General features: G+C 48.3%; 1 protein-coding gene and 2 long non-coding RNA genes across 5 annotated transcripts; 1 reads left to right on the top strand and 2 right to left on the bottom strand.

Moving 5' to 3' along the window:
- Window positions 1–107: 107 nt before the first annotated feature.
- On the bottom strand, window positions 108–23,330 carry MTG1 (mitochondrial ribosome associated GTPase 1). Of its 3 annotated transcripts, none has more exon segments than NM_001190917.2 (11): window positions 108–608; window positions 1,042–1,154; window positions 15,640–15,721; window positions 16,166–16,262; window positions 16,813–16,874; window positions 18,360–18,450; window positions 18,748–18,804; window positions 19,457–19,537; window positions 21,250–21,354; window positions 21,744–21,808; window positions 23,207–23,318. In NM_001190917.2, coding segments are annotated over 11 exon segments (1,005 nt in total). In that variant the 3' UTR covers window positions 108–468.
- Window positions 22,930–24,956, top strand: LOC144331376 (uncharacterized). The gene is made up of 2 exons (XR_013398473.1): window positions 22,930–23,055; window positions 23,776–24,956. It is a non-coding gene; the product is annotated as an uncharacterized LOC144331376 (long non-coding RNA).
- Window positions 24,950–25,560, bottom strand: LOC144331377 (uncharacterized). The gene is made up of 2 exons (XR_013398474.1): window positions 25,238–25,560; window positions 24,950–25,190 (listed from the first exon to the last, which is right to left on the bottom strand). It is a non-coding gene; the product is annotated as an uncharacterized LOC144331377 (long non-coding RNA).
- Window positions 25,561–25,875: the final 315 nt, after the last annotated feature.

Here is a 25,875-nt window from a genome sequence, read left to right as displayed (position 1 = left end):
AGGACACTGGACCGAAAGCCCCCAACCAAGCCCTGGTTGCCAACCTGCTCCTTTCTTAGGTTCCACTGGTGAGAGCGGCTCTAATACACAGGCCCAAGGCACTACGGTACACCTCACAGGCCAGTAAGAAACAGGCCCTTTAATTGGAGATTTTAAAGGTTACAGGTTATAGCTTTAACTCCTTCTGAGACAGCATCCATTTCTCAAGAGGCCTGAGCAGGAAGCTCCGGGAGAACCAAGCATGCGGAGCTGCTCAGGGACGTCACCTGGGAAGCCTGGTGTCCACTCCCACCTGCTTGGCCCCTGGAACTGGGGCCCCTGGAGCTAGCCAGGCCGTGGGGGCACCAGAGAGCACAGCACCCTAGTGGCCAGCGTGGAGCTCCTGGACCAGGTGAGCTGTCTTGAGCCTCAACCACCCAGGTGAGGAGGTCTGGGAGGCCACTCGTGGCCCTCCCCACCCGGACAAGTTCAGGGCACAGTCTCGGCCGGGGGGTGGCCACGCAGGATGTCGAGGTCCAGCATCACGGGGCCCAGCAGCCCGCGGCGGAAGGTATGGAGGAAGTCACGGGCTGCCGCAGGATAGTCAGGCTGAACAACGTTCACGTCACCTGGGGGATGGGAGGGATCAGTGAGGAAGGAGCCTTCGTAGCAGCACGGGCCCAGCCCTTACCCACCTGAGGGACCAGCCCTAAGAGACTCTAGGGTGGCATCAGGGAAGCCCAGGGAACAGGATCACACTCAGAAAGAAACCAGCTGGAGCTGCGCTGCCTGGAGCCTCCAAGGCCAGGCACATGAGGCCTGCAGGTGTCCACCTAGCACTGCCCATCAAGCGGCAGGGCTGATGGACCCTCGGAAGCCTGGACTACGAGCCCTTCCTCTCCAGAACTTTCTGTAGCTCCCCTGCCCCGAAACCCAGTCCCAGAAGACCCGCCCGCATGCTCCTTCAGACGTTCCTCTCCTCCCTGCCTCCTCTGGGGACGGCCGGGGTCCCCCTGGGTGATGGGGTGAGGCTCCAGTGCCCGCATCAGCAACCTCACTCACCCGTGCCCGTGAGCACCTTCACCTTCTGTGTCTTCCCCAGCTTCACAGCCACACTCTTCAGCACACGCTCTATGCTGTCACAGGCACTGCCCAGGCCGTAGTGCTGCACGTACCTGCACATAGGCTGCAGGTCAGCACCAGGGGGCCCAGCACTGACACCACGCAGACAGCCAGGTGCACAGCCAGCCAGGCCGGGCCCTTCCTCCTGAATGCCACAAAGGCCATGGCTAGGCAACTCCTGTGGGTGACAGTGACTGCAGTGCTGTGGATGACGAAGATGGCACTGGAGGTGACTGGTGCTGAGCCCTGGGGGAGAGCCACTGTCTAAGAACCATCCCTGAGCTTTGTCCTGTGTGGCCATGGCCAGCAGCATGGAGGGTGGCTCCCACCACTGGAGCTCTTGCTGCAACGGGAGGAATACCAGCTGTTCACATGCACAGGCTTCATCCACCCTATCCGGGGGCAGGGACAGGCAGGCCTCTGTGCAGGCCCAGGTCCTGGAAACTAAAAGAGTAGCACAGCAGACCATCTGCAAACACACTGTTTGCTGCTAAGGATGGCACTCGGTGACTTCCAGGCAGCCAGTACGCCTGCATCCTCTCCCCCCGGCTGGGTGTTTGAGCGGTGTTTCCTAGCACACGGACCAGCACGGGCTGACTAGGCACCCACCACTGCTGAGCGCCACCCAGTGGTTCTCACGGGCACTCGGACTCCTCACAGTGCAGACTCTGGGCAGAGAGGCCTGGAGGGAAAGGCCAGCATAGAGCAGCAACTCACAGGGACAGACACCACCCTAAGCCTCAGGAGCCCAACTAACCCAGACCCAACACTTTCCCAACCTTCCTGACAGCCAGGGGTGAGGGCAGCCTGTCTCATGGCTCCCACGAGGACCGGCTCAACCTTGAGGAGGCTGGAGCCCTCGGACCTGGTCACAGCATGACCCGGTAACACAGGACTCACCACAAGGCCCAGCAAAGCAAGACATGAGCTCAGAGCCCACGGGGGCGTCGGCACCCCGAGTAACACGGGTTCTAAATCTCACGTCTGGGTGAGCTCAGAGCCCATGGGGGCGTCGGCACCCCGAGTAACACGGTTCTAAGTCTCACTTCTGGGTGAGCTCAGAGCCCACGGGGGCGTCGGCACCCCGAGTAACACGGTTCTAAGTCTCACTTCTGGGTGAGCTCAGAGCCCACGGGGGCATCAGCACCCTGAGTAACACGGTTCTAAATCTCACTTCTGGGAAGCAGCAAGCGTGAGCTCTCAATCAGCAGCCTCAAGGGCCCCTGGTGCTCCAAAAAAGCTGTCCCAGGAGAGAGAAGCAAGCCTGGAGAAGACCCCTGCCCACTCCCGAGACCTGCCAATGGGTGAGAACTCCTGCAAGCACAGGACTGTTTCCAAATAACCGAGCTATCCCAGAACAAAGCTCAAGAATTTTTACAGGAATGCAGAAATCCATCACCTCACACGGTGAAACTCAAAATACATGGCGTCCAGCCAGGCACGGTGGCTCACGCCTGTAATCCCAGCACTCTGGGAGGCCAAGGTGGACGGATAACTTAAGGTCAGGAGTTTGAGACCAGCCTGTTCACCAAGATGGTGAAACCCTGTCTCTACTAAAAATACATAAATTAGCCAGGTGTGGTGGCACACGCGTATAATCCCAGCTACTTGGGAGGCTAAGGCAGGAGAATCACTTGAACCCAGGAGGCGGAGGCTGCAGTGGGCTGAGATCCTACCACTGCACTGCAGCCTGGGCGACAGAGTGAGATGCCATCTCAAAAAAAGAAAAAAAATACATATATATATATATATATAATCCAAAATATTAATATATATTTTATATATATATATAAAATCCAAAAATTGCCAGGCCTACAAAGGAGAAAAACAGACCCCTTAATGAGAAGAAAAATCAGTCAACTCAAACTGACCCAATGTTAGAATTAGCAGACAAGACATTAAATCTAAGCTGAAACACGGAAGATATTTTTTAAAACAATCCAAACTGAACTTGCAGAAGTGAAAACTATGAAAACCACTGAGTGGGATGAACAGCAGATTAGACATTGCAGAAGAAAAGATGAGTGAACCCGAAGACACAGCAACAGAAACCGCAAAACAGGCACAAAGCTTTACTGAGCCGCGGTGGGACGAGGCCAAGCAGCCTGGTACCGGCGTGCCTGAGGTCCTGAGGAGAAGAGAGGGACAGAACAAAAGTCTGCAGATATAAAGGTTCAAAATGATCCAAATTTCATGAAAACTACAAAGCCCCAGATCCAAAAATCTCAATGAACTACAACTACAAGCAGAAGGTAGAAAACCATACCAAGGTCCATCGTAATCAAGTTGCTCAAAAGCACTAAGAGAGAAAATCCTGGAGGCAGCAGAGGAACAAACACGACAGCAGACAGCTCATCAGACACCACGCGAGTGATGAAGGGAGACCACCCCCTGTCAAGCACTAAAAAACCCCGTCAATCTGGAATTCTATACATAGAGAAAATATCTTGCAAAACAAAGGTGAAACAGACACCTTCAGACAACCAAAAGCTGAAAGAATTCACCACCAGCAAACCTGCCTTACGATACATATTAAAGGAAATCCTTCAGACGGAAGTAAAATCACACCAGAAGGAAACCTGGACCTACACAAAGAAATTAGAAGGTGTGGATGGTAAACTGATGGGAAAATATATAAAACTTTTTTTCTGGGATTTTATATTTCTTTAAAAGATAATTGTATGAAGGAAAAAACATGTATCTGGAGGTTATAAAATATGTAAAGGTAAAATATATCATCATGATGATGGCACAAGGATCAGGATAAGAAAAATAGAAAATCACTTAAAGACATACTATACACCCTAAAGCAACGTCTCCCAAAAGTTGTAGACAATAAGCTAACAAATAAGATACAGTAGAATCATTTAAAAATATCCAATCCTAAAAAGGCAAGAGAGAAGACAAAAGAAAACAAAAATTGAGACAAATAGGCCGGGCATGGTGGCTTACACCTGAAATCCCAGCACTTTGGGAGGTGGGTGGATCACCTGAGGTCCGGAGTTCAAGACCAGCCTGGCCAACATGGTGAAATGCCATCTCTACTAAAAATACAAAAACAATTAGCTGGGCGTGGTGGCGCGTGCCTGTAACCCCAGCTACTCAGGAGACTGAGGCAGGAGAATCACTTGAACCCGAGGGGTAGAGGTTGCAGTGAGCCGAGGTCGCACCACTGCACTGCAGCCTGGGTGACGAGCAAAACTCTGTCTCAAAAAAAAAAAAAAAAAAAATTGAGACAAATGGAAAACAAATAGCAAGATAATAAATTTAAATCCATAAATAATCACATTAAGTGATTAAATGTAAATAGCCTAAATACCTAAAAGGCAGAGACTGTCAGACTGGGTAAGAAGCCAAATCCAACAATACAAAGAAGCAGACTATAAGAAACATGTTTTAAATATGAAGACACAAATATGCTAAAAATAAAAGGACAGAAAAAGATACACCATGTTACTGTTAATCAAAATAAGCTGGAATGGGCCAGACGCAGAGGCTCCCACCTGTAATCCCTGCAGTCTGGGGGCCGAGGCGGGCGGATCACATGAGGCCAGGAGTTCAAGACCAGCCTGGCCAACATGGCGACACCCCCTCTCTACTACAAATACAAAAATTAGCCAGGCATGATGGCGCATGCCTGTCATCCTAGCTACTAGGGAGGCTGAGGCATGAAAATTACTTGAACCCAGGAGGCGGAGGTTGCAGTGAGCCAAGATTGTACCTCTGCACTCCAGCCTGAGCAACACAGTGAGACTCCGTCTCAAAAAAACAAAAGAAGCCGGGCGCGGTGGCTCACGCCTGTAATCCCAGCACTTTGGGAGGCCAAGGCGGGCGGATCACAAGGTCAGGAGATCGAGACCACGGTGAAACCCCGTCTCTACTAAAAATACAAAAAATTAGCCGGGCGCGGTTGTGGGCGCCTGTAGTCCCAGCTACTCGGGAGGCTGAGGCAGGAGAATGGCGTGAACCCGGGAGGCGGAGCTTGCAGTGAGCCAAGATCGCGCCACTGCACTCCAGCCTGGGCGACAGAGCGAGACTCCGTCTCAAAAAAAAAAAAAAAAAAAACAAAAGAAAACAAACTGGAATGGCTATATTAATATCAGACAAGATAGATTTCAGAGCAGAGAATATTCTGAAGGATAAAAAAAATCATTTGATAATGATAAAGGCATCAAATCATCAAGAGGACGTAACAATCTCCTGAGCATTTCTGTACCTAACAGCAGAGCTTCAAAATACACGAAGTCAAAACTGATTGAACAACAAGAATAGAGAAATCCAGTTATAGTGGGAAATTTCAATACCCCCCTCACAATAATTGGTAGTACAAACATAAAGTCAGCAAAGTAGAAATAAAAAAATAAATATCGAACAGAAATAATGACATAAAAACAAAGACAACAGAAAGTCAATGAAACCAAAAGCTGATTCTTTGGAAAAATAAAATTAATAAGCCTCTAGCCAGACAGTTCTCTTCCACTTGAAAAAGGGCATCTAAGAAACACCCATGCCTAATATTGCGCTTAATGGTAAGAGAGTAAAAGCTTCCTACCTTAGATCAGGAACAAAAAAAAAAAGATGTACCACATCTCAAGCACTAAAAAAACCTGCCAATTGTATTGAAGACTGTGGCCAGTGCAATAAAGCAAGAAAACAAAATATGGCATCTGGACTGGAAAAGAAAAAGTAAGATGATCTTTATTTGCAAATGACGTAATTGTCTAGGTAAAAAATCTATTGGAATCTACAAAGAGCTACTAGAATGAATAAATGAGTTTAGCAGGGTTACAAGATACGAGATCAATATACAAAACTCAATTCTACTTCTTTTTTTTTTTTTTTTTTTTTTTTTTTGAGACGGAGTCTCACGCTGTTGCCCAGGCTAGAGTGCAGTGGCGCGATCTCGGCTCACTGCAAGCTCCGCCTCCCGGGTTCCCACCATTCTCCTGCCTCAGCCTCCTGAGTAGCTGGGACTACAGGCGCCCGCCACCGCGCCCGGCTAATTTTTTGTATTTTTAGTAGAGACGGGGTTTCACTGTGGTCTCGATCTCCTGACCTTGTGATCTGCCCGCCTCGGCCTCCCAAAGTGCTGGGATTACAGGCTTGAGCCACCGCGCCCGGCCTCAATTCTACTTCTATATACTAGCAATGAAAAATCAAAAGTGAATATAAAAACAATACCATTTACAATAGCATCAAAAATATTAAAAGAGTTAATAGAGGGAATGACATCACCAAATAGAGAAGTAGAAGCAATCTGGCTCCACTCACCCTCTCAAAACTAAAACCAAACATCCAGCACCAAGAATATCACCAGCAATATTCCAGAACTCAAATCTGAGGATGAGACCAGAGAAGTGAAAAAACTCCAGGCAGACAGTAAGCTGCAAAGAACCTCTAAGCAAACATCCAAGAAAAAACAAAACAAGCCAGACAGGAAAGCTGAGATAACAAATCCTTGAATGCAAAACCACAGACATATGTGCACAAGAAACAACAGCGAACGGAAAACCGTGACCTTCTCAAACAGACAAAGCAAGAGCCAATGACCAACCTTAATGAGATGGCAACATGTCAAGTGCTCAAATCAAGAATTCAAGATAACAGTTAAAAAAAAAAACTCAGCAAACTCTGACATAGAAAAACAATTCACAAATTTGTCAGACAAATTTAACAGAGATTGAAATTTTAAAAAAAAATCAAACAGAAATCCTGGAACTAAAAAATACATTTGTTGATCTGAAAACCGCATTACAGGCTCTCAACAGCAGAATGAATCAAGCAGAGGAAACAATCAGTGAGCCTGAGGACTGGCTATTTGAAAATATACAGAAGAGGGAACACAAAAGAGAAAAAAGAATTAAAAGGAATGAAGAACACGTGCAAAATACAGAAAACTGCCTCAGAAGAGCAAACCTAAGAATTACTGGGGTTCAAGAAGGAACTGAGCAAGCGGAAGAGGCAGAAAGTTTATTCAAAGAAATAATTACAGAAAAATTTTCAAACCTTCAGAAAGACGTAAATGTCCAGGTACAGGGAGGTCAGAGATCACCAAACAGATTTAATCCAAATAAAACTACCCTACAGAATATAATAATCAAATTCTCAAAAGTCAAGGATGAAGAAAGAATCCTACAAGTAGTAAGAGAAAAGCAGCAAATATATTTATAAAGGAGCTCCAATGTATCTGGCAACAGACTTCACTAGGAAACCCATATAGGCCAGGAGGCAGTGGGATGATATATTCAAAGTGCTATAGGAAAAAAAAAATGCAACTGTCAACTCAGGACACACTTTCAAACATGAAAGAGTAAAGCTGAGGGAATTCATCAGACCCAACTTACAAGAAATGCTAAAAAAAAGTTCTTCAATCTGAAAGAAAAAGACACTAATGTACAAAAGGAAAACATGTGAAGCATAAAACCCACTGGGAAAAGTAAATACACAGACTCAGAATAATACTGTGAATGTGGTGTGCATTCATTCACATCTCTAGTATGAAGACTAAAAGAAAAATGTACCAAAAATCATAACTACAGCAACCTGTAAAGAGATAGCCAATATAAAAACAAATAAATCGAAATAACAAATGAAAATTTGGGGGAAAGATGCAGCTAAAGTACAGAATTTTTTAGTTTTTTGTTTCTATACTTTCCTCTGTGATCAAAGATAAGGCGTCATGTGTTTAAAATAATTTTTTAAGAGGGGTCTCACTGTGTCACCCAGGCTGGAGTGTGATGGCATGATCACAGCTCACTGCAGCCTCAAACTCCCGGGCTCAAGCAATCCTCCTATCTCAGCCTGCTGAGTACCTAGGGTACAGTCACAGAGATAATTTGTTATAAATATAAAATGCTTTTTGTAAGCCATCTGATGGTACACTACATGTAATATATACACTAAAAATACAAAGCAACAAATTAAAACATACCAACAGAGAAAATCTCTTGACCACATGCAAAGGAAGACAGTAAGGAAGAGAGGAGTTACAATCAGAAAACAAGCAACAAAATGGCAATATTAAGTCTTTATCCATAATATTGAAAGCCAATGTACTAAATTCTCCAACTAAAAGACGTAACAGTGGGCCAGGCACAGTGGTTCATGTTTGTAATCCCAGCACTTTGGGAGGCCAAGGTGGAAGGATCACTTGAGGCCAAGAGTTGAAGACCAGCCTGGGCAACATAGCAAAACCTCGCCTCTACAAATAAATAAATAAATAAATAAAATACCCAGGTGTGGTGGCACATGCCTGTAGTCCTAACTATCAGGAGGCTGGGGTGAGAAGACTGCTTGAGCCCAGGAGTTCAAGACTACAGTGAGCTATGATCACACCACTGCACACCAGCCTGGGCAACAGAGTGAGACCCTGTTTCAAAAACAAGCAAAAAACACAGAGTGGCTAAATGGATTAAAAAACAAGATCAAACTTATGCTACCTATAAGAAACCAACTTTACCTATAAAGACACACACAGACTGAAAGTCAAAGGGTGGAAAAACATAAATGGAAACCAAAAAGAAAAGAGCAAGAATAGCTGTACTTATAGATGACAAAACAGACTAAAAGTCAAAGACTGTAAAAACAGCAGGAGCAGCTATACTTACAGAAAATAGACTTACAGGTCAGACTGTAAAAAGACACAGAGAAAATCACTATATGATGATAAAGGGGTCAATTCAGCAAGAAGATATAACAATTATAAATATCTATGCATCCAACACCAGAGCACCCAGATACATAAAGCAAACACTGAGAGACTGAAAGTGAGAGGCGGACTGCAACACAGTAACAGTAGGGGCTTCAACACTCTGTAGGGTGTTTCCAGCCAGAAATCAACGGAAACACTGGAGTGAAACCACACGCTAGGTCAAGCAGCTCTAACTGACATTTATGGAACATTTCACCCAGCTGCTGCAGGACACCCATTCTTCTCATCAGCAAACGGAACATTCTCCAGAAGAGAACATATGTTAGGCCATGGAACAAGTTTCAACAGATTCAAACAAGTTGAAATCATACTATCTTTTCTGACTACAAGGAAATACAACTAGAAAGCAATAAGAGGAACCTCAAAAACTACACAAACACATGGAAATTAAACAACAGGCTCCTGAATGATCAATGGGTTAATAATAAGAAAAATTTTAAATTTCTTGAAACAAACGGAAATAGAAACACAGTATATCAAAGTCTATGGGATACAGCAAAAGCGTTGCTAAGACAGAAGTTTATAGCAACAAACACAGTAAAAAAAGCAGAAGACTTCAAATAACCCAACCATGAACCTCAAGGTACCAGAAAAGTGAGAGCAAACCAAATCCAAAATTAGTAAAATAAAAGAAATAATAGAGATCAGGAGATCAGAGCAGAAGTAAATTAAATTGAGACTAAAAAAAATACCAAAGATCAATGAAACAAAAAATTATTTCAAAAACATAGACAAGGCAGGCACGGTGGCTCACTCCTGTAATCCCAGCACTTTGGGAGGCCGAGGCGGGCGGATCACTAGGTCAGGAGTTTGAGACCAGCCTGACCAACACAGTGAAACCCCATCTCTACTCAAAATACAAAAAATCAGCCGGACATGGTGGCGGGTGCCTGTAATCCCAGCTGCTTGGGAGGCTGAGGAGAATCACTTGAAGCTGGGAGGTGGAGGTTGCAGCGAGCCGAGATCATGCCACTGCACTCCCCAACAGGCGACAGTGCGAGACTCCGTCTCAAAAAATAAATAAATAAATAAATAAATAAATAAAAATTCACAAACATTTAGCTCAAATTTAAAAAACAGAAGATCAAAATAAAATCAGAAAACAAAAGGGACATTACAACCAATACCACAGAAATACAAAGGATCGTTAGGAACCACTACGAACGACTATACCGCAACAAACTGGAAAACCAGGAGAAACGTACAAATTCCTGGGTGCAAACACCCTGCAAGACTGAGCCATGAAGAAATGGAAAACACCTGAACAGACCAATAAGTAACAAGATCAAAGCAGTAATAAAAAGTCTTTCATCAAAGAAAATCCCAGGTCCTGATAGCTTCACTGCTGAACTTCCAACAGTTAAGGAAGAACTAGTATCAACTGTACTCAAACTATTCAAAAAAACTGAAGGGGGGAACACTTCCAAAGTCATTGTACATGGCATTATCCTGCTACAAAAACAGACAGGGACACAGCAGAAAAAAAAAACGACAGGCCAACATCCCTGATGAACACAGATGCAAAAATCCTCAACAAATGACTAGCAACCCAAATTCAACAACACATTAAAAAGATCATTCACCACTATCAAGTGGGATGTGTCCCAAGGTTGCAAGGATGGTTTAACATATGCATATCAATCAACATATAACATTACACAGAACCAAGGGAAAAAAACAATCATTTCAACAGATGCTGAAAAAGCATTCAATAAAATTCGGCATCCCTTCATTATAAAAGCTCTCAGCAAACTGCATATAGAAGGAACATACCTTAAAACAATAAAGGCCATATATGACAAACCCACAGATAACAGTGTATTGAACAAGGAAAAACAGCTTTTCTCTAAGATCTGCAACACAGCCCATTTCTACCACTTTTATTCAACAGAATACTGGAAGTCCTACCCAGAGCAATTAGGCAAGAGAAAGAAATAAAAGTCACCCAAATTGGAGAGGAAGAAGTCAAAATTATCCTTATTCACAGATAACAAAATCTTCTATTTGGAAAAACTGAAAGACTTCACCAAAAAACTGTTAGAACTTACAAAAAGGTTTCAGTAAAGATGCAGAATTCAAACCCAACATAAAAAAATCAGCAGCATGTATCATGCCAACAGCAAATAATTAGAAAAAGAAATCAGGCCAGGCGCGGTGGCTCATGCCTGTAATCCCAGCACTTTGGGAGGCTGAGGCGGGCGGATCACCTGAGTCAAGAGTTCGAGACCAGCCTGACCAACAGGGAGAAACCCCGTCTCTACTAAAAATACAAAAAATGAGCCCGGCGTGGTGGTGCACACCTGTAATCCCAGCTACTCGGGAGGCTGAGGCAGGAGAATCGCTTCAACCCAGGAGGCAGAGGTTGCGGTGAGCCGAGATTGCGCCATTGCACTCCAAACTGGGCAACAAGACCAAAACTCTGTCTCAAAAAAAAAAAAAAGAAAAAAGAAAAAGAAAAAGAAAAAAAGACATTAAGAAAATCCCATTTACTGCTGGGCACGGTGGCTCACACCTGTAATCCCAGTACTTTGGGAGGTCGAGGCAGGTGGATCACAAGGTCAGGAGATCAAGACCATCCTAGCTAACACGGGAAACCCTGTCTCTACTAAACATACAAAAATTAGCCAGGTATGGTGACGGGCACCTGTAGTCCCAGCTACTTGGGAGGCTGAGGCAGAGAACTGCTTGAACCCGGGAGGCAGGTGTTGCAGTGAGCCGAGATCGCACCACTGCACTCCAGCCTGTGTGACAGAGCAAGACTCCGTCTCAAGGAAAAAAAAAAAAAGACTTAAATCTAAGACCTGAAACTACAAAACTACTAGAAGAAAACAAAGGGGAAATGCAAATTCTTTTGGAAATTGGTCTGGGTCAGATTTTTTTTGTGTAAGACCTCAAAAGCATAGGCAACAAAGGGGAAAAAAAAATAGGCAAAAGTAAAAAAATTTACATCAAGTTGAAAAGCTTCTGCACAGCAAAGGAAATAATCAACAAGCCAGGCCTGTAATCCCAGACGCTTGGGAGGCTGAGGCAGGAGGGTCTCGAGCCCAGCAGTTCGAGGCTGCAGTGAGCTATGATCGCACCACTGCACTCCAGCCTGGATGACACAACAAGACCCGAAGCAAGAAACAAAACTATCAAAGCAGTGACGAGACAATCTACAGAATGGGAGAAAATATCTGAAAACTATCCACCCAACAAGGCATAAATAACCAGATTATATAAGAAATTCAGCTCAACAGCAAAAACACAAATAACTTTATTAAAAAATGGACAGAAGATCTGAATAAATATTTCTCAAAAGAAGACATACAAATGGCCAACAAGTGTATGAAAAATGCTCAACATGACTAATCACCAGAAAAATGCAAATCAAAACCACAATAAGATTTCTTTTTTTTTTTTTTTCTTTTTCTTTTTTTTTTTTTTTTGGAGACGGAGTCTGGCTCTGTTGCCCAGGCTGGAGTGCAGTGGCCGGATCTCAGCTCACTACAAGCCCCGCCTCCCGGGTTCACGCCATTCTCCTGCCTCAGCCTCCCGAGTAGCTGGGACTACAGGCGCCGCCACCTCGCCCGGCTAATTTTTTTTGTATTTTTAGTAGAGACGGGGTTTCACCGTGTTAGCCAGGATGGTCTCGATCTCCTGACCTCGTGATCCGCCCGTCTCGGCCTCCCAAAGTGCTGGGATTACAGGCTTGAGCCACCGCGCCCGGCCCACAATAAGATTTCATCTCACCCTAGTTAAAACAGCTTTTATGAGAAAGACCAGGAATAGCAGATGCTGTTGAGGATGTGGAGAAAGGGGAGCTGTCGTACACTGTTGGTGGGAATGTAAGTTAGCACGGCTGCTATGGAAAACAGTATGGAGGTTCTTCGAAACACTACAAATAGAACTGCCATCGGACCCAGCAATCCCACTACTGGGTATAGCCCCAAAAGAAGGGAAATCAATATACTGAAGAAATACTGCACTCCCATGCTCACGGCAGCACTACTCACAATAGCCAAGATTTGCAATAGACCTAAGTGTCCATCAAAGGATGATGGAGCCGGGCGCAGTGGCTCAAGCCTGTAATCCCAGCACTTTGGGAGGCCAAGATGGGCGGATCACAAGGTCAGGAGATCAAGACCATCCTGGCTAACACGGTGAAACCCCGTCTCTATGAAAAAATACAAAATATTAGCCAGGCGTGGTGGCGGGCGCCTGTAGTCCCAGCTACTCGGGAGGCTGAGGGAGGAGAATGGTGTGAACCCAGGAGTCGGAGCTTGCAGTGAGCTGAGATCTGGCCACTGCACTCCAGCCTGGGCAACAGAGCAAGACTCCGTCTCAAAAAAAAAAAAAAAAAAAAAAAAGGATGATGGATACAGAAAATGTGGTACATAAAACACAATGAAATACTAGCCATAAGAAAGGACAAAATCTTGTTATTTGCAGCAACACAAACAGAACTGGAGGTCATTCTGTTAAGTGAAATAAACAGGCACAGAAAGCCAAACAGTGCATGTTCTAACTCAAAGGTGGGAGCTAAAAATGTGAACTTCATGAAGACAGCAGACTGGTGACTACCAGAGGTGAGGGGGAAGAGGGGATGAATAGAGGTTGATTAATGAATAGTTAGGAAGAAGGAATAAGACCCAGTGTGCGAAAGTTCGGCAGGTGACAACAGTTAACAAGAATCTACAGTATATTTCAAATATTCGAAGAGAGCAATTCAAATGTTTCCAGCATGACATAAACGTTTGGGATGATCGATATCCCAATTACCCTGATCTGATCATTACACATTACACGAATGTATCAAAACATCACAGGTACCCTGAAAACATCTATTTTGTATCAATAAAAGATAAATCTTGGCATTAAAAATTTAAAGAGTTAAATACAAATCTTACAAAAGGTATAAAAGATCTAATACTGGAAACTACAAAACACTGCAAAGAAAAACTAAAGAAGACCTAAATAAATAAAGAGATGACACTGTATTCATGGGTCAGAGACTCAATGTTACAATATTGTCAATTCTTCTCCAGATTCAATGGAATCTGCCGCCTGGCCCCAAGAAAAACAGGGAGTTTTGCAGAAACTGACAAAGTGACTGAAAAATTCATGAGAACCAGGAATAGATAAAGCAATTTTGACAAAGAAGAGACAAAAAATTTCAAGTCTCATATTAAACCAGAAGCAGTTACCAAGACAGTCGGTCACACAGATAAGTGAAACAGGAAAGAGTCCACAAACAGACCCACACATATATGGACAACTGATTTGCAACAAAGATGCAAAGACAGTTCAGTGGAGAAAAGACAGTCTTTTCAACAAACGTTTCTCTTTTCAACAACTGGTTCTCCATGTGCAAAAAAAAAAACTTCAATCTGTAGCTTGCACCATATACCAAAAAATCAAAAAGGATCATAGCCCTAAATGTAAAACCTAAAACTCTCTTCAGTGAGGAAACCCTGTGACGACCCTGGTTTCGGCGAAGGTTTCTCAGATATGACAAGGTCTAGCTGATAAACTGGACTGCATGAAAATTAACAATTCTACTCCTCGGAAGACACTGTGAAGAGGACTGAAAAGACAAGGCACAGACTTATTTACAAACCGTATCTCTGATTAAGGACCTGCATCCAGAATACATTAGAAAAACATTACAGGCTGGGCGTGGTGCCTCACGCCTATAATACTAATGCTTTGGGAGGCTGAGGCGGGCAGATCACCTGAGCACAGGAGTTCAAGACTAGCCTGGGCAACATGGGGAAACCCTGTCTCTACAAAAAATACAAAAATTAGCTATGTGTGGTGACACACGCCTGTAGTCTCAGCTACTTGGGAGGCTGAAGTGGGAGGACCGCTCGAGCCCAGGAGGTCAGGCTGCAGTGAGCTGAGATTGTACCACTGCACTTCAGCCTGGGCAACTGAGTGAGACCCTGTCTCAAAAAAAAAAAAAGATTAAAACTTAACAATAAAAAAAGAAACAACTCAGCTAAAAAAAAGAAAAAGAACAGATATTTCCCCAGAGAGGGATGACAAATGGGCCCATGAAGATGCCCAACGTCACTGTCAACGGGGAAATGCACACTCAAATGCTGTGCGACGCCTCCACACGCCCCTCAGACGGGGGACAGTTAAAAGACTGATCTCAGAGAAACGGAAGGACTCATTCTCTGCTTGTGGGCATATAAAACAGTGTAACTCCCTTGGAAAACAATGTGGCGGTTTCTTAAAAAGCCAAACATATGCCTCCCCTATGATCCCGCCACTCTACTCCTAGGTATTTACCCAAGGGAAACAAAAGCCCACGTCCACACAAAGACCTGTCGGCACACGAAGGTTCACAGCAGCTTTATCTGCAACAGCCACAACCTGCAAACGACCCACATATCCGTCAACGGGTGACAAACTGCAGGCACCTGGACACCGCTTGGCAATGAAAAGGAGGAATTACAGACAACAGCTACGACACACAGGGACCACACAACAATCGTGCCGAGTGACAGCTCGACAAGAGTGTGTATCCTGTGAGTCCATCTACGTGGAATTCTAGAAAACTCCAAGCAATCTATAGGGACAGAAGACAGCTGCCTGGGCTCGGGCAGGGGCAGGAAAGAGTGATCACGAAGGAGCACAGGGGACTGGGGGTGACGGGAACACTCGTTTTTTGATTGTGTTGCTTTCACAGATGTAACCATACTCCTGAACTTGTCCAACTGGACGCTTTAAATAATGTGCAGATTACTGTGTTTGTAATACCTTTATAGTGCCAGTTTGTTTGTTTTTAATGAGGTGACTAGGAGGAGGGGCCTCGGCTGCCCTGCATTCACTGCACTCACCCAAAGCGCTGGTGTCTATTGAGGGTGAACAGCAGGTAGTCAGCCATGGTCTCCTCCCCGACCAGGTGGTCCAGCACCGTTCCTGTGGAAGCAGCAGCCGAGGTAAGCACTGGAAAGAGCCCACATCTATGCTCTTGCCAAGCTCCAGCACATCCCTTCCAGTCTCAGCCCAAAGACACTGTGCTCGTAAGGAAGAGGCCACCCACCGACAGAGGCTCCCATGGAGGACGGCACTCAGCTGTGGTCCCAGGTCCAACTCCTGCCTGGCATCTGCGACCCACCTCTCTGCCCCGGTCCATCAAAAAAGGAAAGCAAAGGCCGCTCATGGGGCCACTCACGGGGCAGGGCGTAACGGTGACCAGAGCCCATCAGCTATGCGCTACTACAGCTCTCACACTAAGCTCCGAGGAAGGTCCGGCAGCAACCAGGTCAAAGGCAGTAACAACCCCAGTCTAGGGCCCTGTGCCACAGTCAGTCCTAAAGGTGGGGTGGCAAGGGCCCCAGCCCCAGCCCAGCCCCGGCTCACCACACAGGGCCAGCTTCAGGCCTGTCTCCACACTTTCAATCCGAGGAGCCAGCACTCCAGGAGTGTCCAACAGGAACATCAGGGGCCGCTCAGAGACCTGTGTGGGCACAGAGGGCACAATCAGGCCGCAATGGCAGCCTCCCACCCAGGTGGGCTGCTCAGGAAGCCTGGGCAGCCCCTGACACCCAGCGCTCCGAGGAAGGCCTCGGGGACCCAACCCCACGGCAGCGTCACTCTCACGAAGCTCCAGGCTCCCCAGAGGATCTAATTCCCAATTAATTTGGAGAATAAATAAAAGCATCAGGTCCCAACAGCTTGTCTTTTGCTCCCGAACAAACCACAAGGAAGGGAGTGGAGGGCGGGGGACGTGCTGCTCAGGTCTGCCCTGACTGCTGCGTGGCCCTGGACAGTGGCCTCCTCATCTGGAAATGGGGAAAACAGTGTGCCTTCCCCGAAGGTTTGGCGTAAAGACTATGAGGACTATGGAGTAAGGATGGGGGCAGCACCTGCCAGGGGGTGCTCAGCGGGGACACTGAGTGGAGGGAGGGAAGCGTGGTCAGCAGCAGGAAGCCACGCAGAGGTCAGCAGGTGCCAGATGCCTGCACAGCTCCTGACAGAGTGCTGGGCCTGGCCCCTGAGGACTCTACCTGAATTCTGGACATCACAGCTCTGGTGATCCCAGGCTCGCCACCCACCCTGGCGGCTTTTCCTGCAGGAAAAGGAGAAAAGGAGGCTCAAATGTATACTAAATACAGAAGCTGCAAAACAAGCAGGGAGACGTATGTAACAAACACATCTGGCCAAAATGGAAAAACCTAAAAGCCAAATGAGCTTCCCAAGGCTATGATTTGTTTCACTTTCAGTCCCAAACCAGCTCACAGCAACGGCACTTTCCAAGCCACACAGAGGCTGAGATTATTCAACAAACGCACCAGAACTTGCCTCCCCAGGACTGGAAAGGAACTGTCAGACTGCGGCAGTCAGACCAGAGCTGCTCCTTCCACGCGGTCCCCCTCCTGGACTCACCCCTGCACCCCAAGGTCAGCCTGCCTCCCACAGCACTGTCCACAGGGGGCTGGCTGCTCCAGGACCCAGCTCAGGGGATATCCCAAGGAGAGGCCACTGCCACTGTGGACAAACAATGCGAGAATAAAAAAACACAAGTGTCCATCCAGATGAATGGACAGACAGGATGTGGTCTGTACACACAATGAGGTGATCAGCCTTAAAAAGGAATAAAATTCTGACACTCAACACAGATGAACCTTGAGAAACATCACGATCAGTGACATCAGCCAGTCACAAAAGGCCAAGTACTGGGAGTCCCCTTGGAGGAGGTAGTTACAGTCATCACATTCACAGACAGAAAGTGGAACGAGGGGTGTGCGGGGCTTGGGGAGTGACTCTTCATATTTACAGTTTCATTTTCAGGTAACCAAAATATTTGAAAATAGTGGTGCTGGTTGCATAACCCTATAAATGTACTTAATGCCACTAATAAAAAATAACATGCTTAAAAATAAACTTAAAAGAATAAATGACTGTAACAACTCTCCGATTAGCACCAAAAACACTCTCTGTAAAATAATGGTTCGCTATAGTTTAAAGCCTTCAGATTTGCACATCACAAATGGGTTTGTTAATAAATACCTTATTAATGTGAAAAATGAAGCCAATAAGGACTTGAATTAAACTTGAAAACACTGAAGGAAAAGAGCACACGGGGCATTGAGGGGTGCTGGGGGCTTTGGCTTTGAATCAGAGTCTGAGAAAAGCTAGGAGGGAGGAGCGGAGAGGAGCACCTGCGACTCCAGAGTCCAGGAAACGTCCAGCTACAGCAAGGCGGACGCCATCGGAGGAATGGCCTTGCGGCCTCCCTGCCTGATAATCCAGTCCTGTCTACTTCACACGCTTTGAATTCTCTGGATCAAAGGGATTTAAATAAATGAAAAAATACCGAAGTTTAGAAAAGCCATCCTCATATTAAAGATTTTAAAAGAGAGAAAAATTAAGTGTGAAATTCACAGCAGAATGACCTGGTCCCACTGTTCAACCCTCCTGTGAACTGGACTGAACGAGACAAGCCCAGATGCGCTGGGGGCTGTGGGGTCAGCAGGAGACTGGCAGTGCTCCTCGGGCACGTCCCCTCCGGGAAAGATGGAGGTATCAGCACACCAGCCGCACGCGCCAGTACCTTTCCTGAGGTGCTGCCTCCGGAGGGAGTTGATCAGGGAGGACTTGCCCACGTTGGGGACCCCGATGACCATGATGCAGTACTCCAGGTTCTGTGGAGGCAGAGAGAGGGGTCACAGGGGCCACCCTGGCCACTAGAGTCTGAGATTCTCCAACCCCACCCAGGCAAGGGGACCCCAGGCCAGGCCAGCTCAGGGAAGAACGGGAGGTTAACGCAGAGGCTCTGCCCACCCAGTGGGGACGGCCTCAGCCCTTTCCACTGAAGAGAACGAGAGGACAAAGGAGGGGCCTTCCTGCCTGGGGCGCAGCACCTTCTCCTTGGAGAGGCCAAGCAGGAGGGGCTGGCCCATCCCGCGCCAGCCTCCCAGCCCCGGGTCCCACCAACCAACCTCTCCTCGGTGGTAGCGGGGGCTGCTCCCCATCAGCTCAGTGACCATCGGGATGATCTGCAACAAACACCCACTCACGGAGCCACCCGAGGTCGGACGTCTGTGCACCGACCCACTCCTGCCACCTCAGAACAGGATTAGGGATTCCAGGTCTCCACTTTCACACATCAGTTAGGAAAACAGAGACCTTGTATCTGGAATTCTACCCAACATTTCATAGGCAAACTGGGCATTGCCCTTCATCTGGAGGTAGCACACGCAAGTATCCGGTGCTGGGAAACTGGAGTTCTGTCCAGCTCAGACGTCAGACTGAGCTCTGGGGCCGGAGGACCACCTATGCCCGTCCCCTCCTATCAAAAACAAGCAGGGCAGACCCGGGGCTTCAGGGACAGCTGTGACTGTAACTACCTTCTAATGAAGAAGTACATCAAGCCAGAAAATTCTGCCACGTACAACTGGAAACATGAGCTACCTGAGTCTCCAAAAGACTCTGACCACCTACAACCCTGGAATGTGTTCACAGCCTGACCTCGTGCCCTCAGTACAGGGAGATGCACTTGCCCCAGGAGGTCACATTCATGTGTGGCAGCTAGAAACCAGTACCCAGGATCTTTTCCAAAGCTCTGCTTCTTACTAAAGCATAAAACAGTTTATAGTACTCCTCGAACCTACTGAAGCAGAAACGTCAGAGCACAGACAAAAAGCCTACCTGCTTGACATTTTCATCCTTTAAACAGTTGGTAAAAATGACATTTTTTAGGCCTTCTCCTTCTAAGCGTTGCATAATTTTCTGAAAGACACAAAACATTTCCATTTGACTTTTTTTATTGGAGTCTTGGCTGTGTCACCCAGGCTGGAGTGCAGTAGCACAATCTCGGCTCCCTGCAACCTCCGCCTCCCCGGTTCAAGTGATTCTCATGCTTCAGCCTCCCAAGTAGCAGGGATTACAGGCGTGCGCCACCACATCCAGTTAATTTTTGAATTCACTAGCCCTAACATGCAGTGAAACCAGTGCAAAGCTGTATCATATTTCTAAACATCAGTGTTGTTCATCAGTGGACCTAAAATATGACTGATGCTTAAATCAACAAGTCCTTCACCGGTTCAGCTGGTTTTATTGAGCTGTCCATCAAGATGACATGGATGGAGAGATCAAGCACAAGACACACACCTGAAGCCACACACTCTGGGTAGCAAACGCACTCGGGTGTCCCTGCTCAGGGAGGTGGAAGGCAGGGCCACCCAGAGGCAAGTCAACCTCTCTCCCTGGATTCTTCAGAAGCACTGGCCTTTCTCTGACCAGGCGAGACACTGCTGTGCCCTGTACTAGACGGCTACCCACCAGTCTACAAAAAGTTGCATTTCCAAAGGCAGAAGTAGCCACTGAAGTGATGTAAAAGTACCTAACTAGCGAAAGCACTTGTGATGATTTAAAAAGTAAAATAAAAAAAAAAAACAGGCCAGGTGTGGTGGCTCACACCTGTAATCTCAGCACTTTGGGAGGCTGAGGCTGGCGGATCACCTGAGGTCAGGAGTTTGAGACCAGCCTGGCCAACATGGCGAAACCTTGTCTCTACTAAAAATACAAAAATTAGCTGGGCATGGTGGCACACACCTGTAATCCCAGCTACTCGGGAGGCTGAGCCAGGAGAACTGCTTGAACCCAGGAGGTGGAGGCTGCAGTGAGCCAAGATCGCGCTATTTCACTCCAGCCTGGGTGACAACAGCAAAACTACATCTCAAAAAAAAAAAAAAAAAAAAAGACTGGGGGCGGGGGGTGGTCCACGTCTATGTTTACTCAAAAGAAACCATAAACATCAGCTGTGTGGGCCAGTTCCACGTCTGGGTTTTTTTTTTTTTTTTTTTTTTTTTTTTACCTCCACACACCTTGCCCAGGGTCACCTGCACCCCTGACTCTGCTCTTTGCTTTGGAAAAATCCTTTAGCTCCTTCGGGCCTCCCAGCAGCGCTCTCTGCTTCTGAAATCCCAAGGTGTGCACAAGCTGGCTGGTGGACAAGCCCTTGGTTCAAAGCCGCACACCGGACACCTGGGGGCACCACAATCACCACAGAAGACCTCAGACCAGAATGGCCGCATGTGGCTACTAAAACTAATCAAGCAAAATGTGAAAGTCACATGTGGCAGTAGACATATGTCAGGTGCTCACAGGCAGCCACCACGTGAGACACAGAGACCCCATCAGCAAGGAAAGGTCCACAGCACCACCGCGGCCACCACTCGGGCTCTGGCAGCACAGCCTGGCCACTTCCCACAAGAGACGCGCGCTCACTGGGTGTCCGGATCACGAGCCACACGTTAGAGGGAGGAACGCCATATGAGGAACGACGCTGGCACACTTCTGCAAAGAAAGGGCTGTTTCTAAAGCAGAGCCTGCCTGGGCAAACTGACAAGAGTATGTGTCCAGCAACTCTTCTATTAGAACAACCGACCTAGGGAAAACACAGCCACACTGCTGAAGGCATCTGCGAGAAAGGCCTTTACCTGCTGCTCTGTAAGATCCGCCAAGTCCATCTTGTTGAGGACCAGCAAGTGAGGCTTAAGCCCAAGGGTTTCCTGAAACAGAGGGTTGCGGCCTGAAAGTGGGATGTGGCAAAATTAAGGTAAAAATTCCACCAAAGCTTTACCAGCCAACCAACTATTTTTCTTGACATCAGTGAACGAGTCATCACATCTTGCCAAGTCATTCCTCAAGTACAGGAGGAAAGCCCCAGCTGGCAGGAACATTTAAACGGAGGTTTCACAGCCTACCTAGAGAATGCCACCGCTGCAGCCTACTGTCAGGCTTGAGTGACCCAGACACATGTATGAAACATGTAAGTTTCAAAGACACGCAGTCTGGACCCCACACCACAGATTCCGACTAACTGGTCTGGAAAGGGGCCTACCAATTCCTATTTTTAAAAGCCTCTCCAGGTAATTCTAACATGTAATATGACTTCAGGCAGAGGGGCCTCCCCTGCTCTGTGAAAGGATATTCGGGCATCATGGACCTCGATGATACAGTCCACCAGCTTCAGGCTGCTCTTCATCTTCTTCAGCCCTGGAAAACAGGAGGACGCCTCAGCGAAGGAGCTCACAACCTTTCTAGAGTAAACGATTCAAGCTGCACCGTCCAGTGTGGCACGCCACCATAAATAACCTACAAAGTCTACATCTGAGTGAAGCGTACTAAGTAACAGTAACAGGTAACATCCACTGAGTGCCTCCTCCAAGTTCCACACCCTTGGAATGGGAGACGGGGAGGCGCCCTGCCCGAGGGTGGGCCATGTGTCAAAAGCCAGATGCGGTCTTCACCACCTGACTCGTGGCTGACTCTGGGTGGAATATTTAACTGCCATAGGGTTTTTTTCTTTTCTTTTTTTTTTTTTTTTTTTTTTTGAGACCGAGTCTCACTCTGTCACCCAGGCTGGAGGGCAGTGGCGCAATCTGGGCTCACTGCAACCTCCGCCTGCCAAGTTCAAGCAATTCTCCTGCTTCAGGCTCCCAAGTAGCCGGGACTACAGGCACGCGCCACCCTGCCCGGTTAACTTTTTGTATTCTTAGTAGAGACGTGGTTTCACCATGCTGGCCAGGCTGGTCTCGATCTCCTGACCTCGTGATCCGCCCGCCTCGGCCTCCCAAAGTACTGGGATTACAGGCGTGAGCCACCGCGCCGGGCCTTTCCATTTCCACGGGTCTTAATCTGGGCTATAAAACAGTAACACTGGCTCATCAGGCCCCTGCCACCTTGTAGGAAAGATGACCAGTCCCCTAACCAGGAACACCACACACAACCGAGATAACAAAGCTTCCAGCTTCCCTCCCCTCTAGTGTTGTCCAAAGACCGAGGACACAGCCTCAGACACCCACACGGACCCTTCTTCCAGCTCGGCCCCCAGGGCACGCAGAGCCGAGGCAGGAGTGGCCATCACCACACCTAGAGGGGCTGGGCCGGCCCCAGCGGTCTTCTCGGGGCCGAACTGTGACAAACAGTAAGAAATTACCAAAGACTTATTTAAGCAGGAAAACGACTCAATATATGAGTTAAAGCTGAACAGGTCCTTCATGCCCGCTGTTTCATTTAGTCCCCAAAAGACTCAGAAGTCTATCTTGTCAAGAACACGTGAAAACGGAGGCTTCGGGGGATTAAACGGGCAGAAGGCACTTGCTGGGAACAGAGGACGGGGCGGCGGGCCAGAGGTCGGAGGTCAAGCAGGCCCCGGGCCCACGGCTGCGTTGCGGGGGCACTCGTGGGAACGGGCCTCTCCCGCAGCTGCGCAGAAGGCGTCTCGGCAGCTCCGGGAGCGGGTGACACCGGGGAAGGAGGGGAGACGAGGGAGGAAGGGGGGGCCCGCCCAGGACGACCGGGAGAGACAGGCGACGGCCGAAACGGCGGTGGGAGGGTAGCACAGGCGCCGCGGCCGTGGGCATGACCTTGCCCCTCCCCGCCGTGCCTCACCCTTGGCCATGTGGCCCGGGAACCAGCGCGCCACGTCGCGGCCGCTCAGTAGGAAGTTCTCCCGCCAGGCGGCCTGGGCGGTGCTGCACAGCGCGCGCGGGGCCAGTGTCATGGCAGCACCGTCCCCGGAAACGCTCCCGCAGCCGACCTCCTGTGCGCCGCCGCGACCCGCCTCTCAGGTTCCGGCGCTCCAAGGTCCCGCAGCACGGCCTGCGCGTGCGCACGACGTCGCCTCCGCCCCTGGCGAAGCCTGGAGTGGGCGGGCCCCGGGCCCAGGGGGAGGGGCGAATGGTGGGCCGGGAGCCGGGGCGGGACTAGGAGGAGACCCCGGGGACCCGGGGGGGCGGGGCTCGTGGGTTTAAGAAATTCGCAGATTAACATTCATTAAATATTAAAACTCATCGCTCTCCCTTAAGCATATCCTGAGTATAAGTGTAACAAAATTTAGCAATCTTTTTACAATTTGGTAAAATCTCTCAAATACTTTAAATTTACCTTATAAATGTAATCTCTTCATTTTCTTTTTAAGTACTTACGGGTTTTTGTTTGTGTTGTTTTGTTTGAGACAGAGTCTCGCTCTGTTGCCCAAGAGTGCAGTGGCACGATCTCGCTGGTTGCAACCTCCAACTCCCGAGTTCAAGGGATTCTCCCACCTCAGCCTCCGGAGTAGCTGGGATTACAGGCGCCCGCCACCACGCCCAGCTGATTTTGTATTTTTAGTAGAGATGGAGTTCCACCATGTTGGCCAGACTGGTCTCGAACTCCCGACCTCCAGTGATCTACCTGCCTCGGCCTCCCAAAATGCTCGGATTACAGGCATGAGCCACTACGCGCAGCCTCAAGTACTTCAGGGTTTAATATAACAAACCATTTCCAAATACTGACTTCAGTTCTGTTAAACCAATTAATACAACGAGGCTGAAATATTCTCCACTGTCCAAGACTAGACATAAATGTAGTCGGATTTCAACTCTAAATCAGCAGTCAGCAACTGCTCAACTGCACACTGCATTACAAGAGTATTCCTCTACTGGAATTTTTATTTTTGAGACGGAGTCTCGCTCTGTCACCAGGCTGGAGTGCAGTGGCGCGATCTTGGTTCACTGCAACCTCCACCTCCTGGGCTCAAGCAATTCTCCTGCCTTAGTCTCCCAAGTAGCTGGGACTACAGGTGCACACCACCACGCCCGGCTAATTTTTTTATATTTTTAGTAGAGATGGGGTTTCGCCATGTTGGCCAGGCTGGTTTCGAACTCCTAACCTCAGGTGATCTGCCCACCTCAGCCTCCCATAGTGCTGGAATTATAGGCATGAGCCATGGCACCCAGCCTCCACTGGAATTTTTTAAACAAGCTACTGAAAATACCAAACATGCTCAAATTCTAAGTACAAAAATATTGCCATGGTTCTGATGTTCTTAAACCACCTAATACCCTAACGCCTAGCTGCAAACATTTTTGGGCTTGAGAGACGTGGCCCCTCCACGGAAGACAGAAGCCTCCTCCCAGGTGGTTTCTGGGCTGAGTGGGACAGTCAGGGCCTCCTGCTAGGTCAATGTCCCCAGCCCCCCTCCTCACCAAGCTGGTCCCTCACACCCAGAGGGGGCAGCCTGGGTCTTGCTGTCTTTGTCCCTGGGATACAGAACTGATGAAACCTTAAATATCAACGATAAAGATTTTTGTACTTGAAGGAAGCTGCATTCCCTCATGGTCCTAGGAGCACAAAACCACAATAAAACCCTGTGGAATTTGAATTTTTCTCACAGGCGTCTGATGGGCAGGTGTCTCTGGAGAGACCAGTCTGGTGACACAGCAAATGCAGGTGGGGCTGCTTGCTAGAGAGAGAGGCTGGGGCTCGGGAGGCTTGGGGTCAGGGAACGCCCTAGGAGGGGCGATTTGAACAGAGACCAGAGGGTGAGAAGAGAGGAGCCCTGCAGATCCAGGCTGGGGTGGAGGGGCCGGAGAGGGGCCTGGCTTCCCAGCAACTCACCCCAACACTGCCCACACCCCAACACCCCCAGCACCCCAGCACACTCACCCCAACACTGCCCAGCACCCCAGCACTCACCCCAGCACCTTCACCCCAGCACCGCCCATACCCCAACACCCCCGGCACCCCAGCACACTCACCCCAACACTGCCCAGCACCCCAACACCCCCAGCACCCCAGCACACTCACCCCAACACTGCCCAGCACCCCAGCACTGCCCACACCCCAACACTGCCCACACCCCAACACTGCCCAGCACCCCAGCACACTCACCCCAACACTGCCCACACCCCAACACTGCCCAGCACCCCAGCACCTTCACCCCAGCACTGCCCACACCCCAACACCCCCAGCACCCCAGCACACTCACCCCAGCACTGCCCACACCCCAACACTGCCCAGCACCCCAGCACACTCACCCCAGCACTGCCCACACCCCACACACTCCCCAGCTCCCATGGGCCGGGCACCCTGTTTCTCATTTCAGGCCTTATTAGGTATTCACTTCCTCCAGAAAACCCCCAGCCTCTGGACAGGGCACCCTCATCTCCCCAGTGCCTGCGAACCTGCGAAGTGGGCGTCTGACGCAGCAGCAGTTGAGCAAGAGGAGGGTTGTCAGCTACGCCGTCATCCCAGGCAGCAGCCATGAGAATGCAGGGGGACGAGAAGCAACTACAGGA

The sequence above is a fragment of the Macaca mulatta genome, chromosome 9 (assembly GCF_049350105.2).
Source record: "Macaca mulatta isolate MMU2019108-1 chromosome 9, T2T-MMU8v2.0, whole genome shotgun sequence".
Taxonomy (NCBI): domain Eukaryota; kingdom Metazoa; phylum Chordata; class Mammalia; order Primates; family Cercopithecidae; genus Macaca; species Macaca mulatta.
The sequence above is the reverse complement of the archived record's forward strand: the minus strand, read 5'-3'. Positions and strand labels throughout refer to the sequence as shown.

Coding starts and splice junctions, on each gene's coding strand:
- MTG1 (XM_015148496.3), bottom strand. CDS start 21,797: ATGAAGAGCAGCCTGAAGCTGGTGGACTGTATCATCGAGGTCCATGAT. Junction 18,805..19,456: donor AGGATGAAAATGTCAAGCAG/GTAGGCTTTTTG, acceptor TGTTTGTTGCAG/ATCATCCCGATGGTCACTGA. Junction 609..1,041: donor GAAGGTGCTCACGGGCACGG/GTGAGTGAGGTT, acceptor CCCATCCCCCAG/GTGACGTGAACGTTGTTCAG.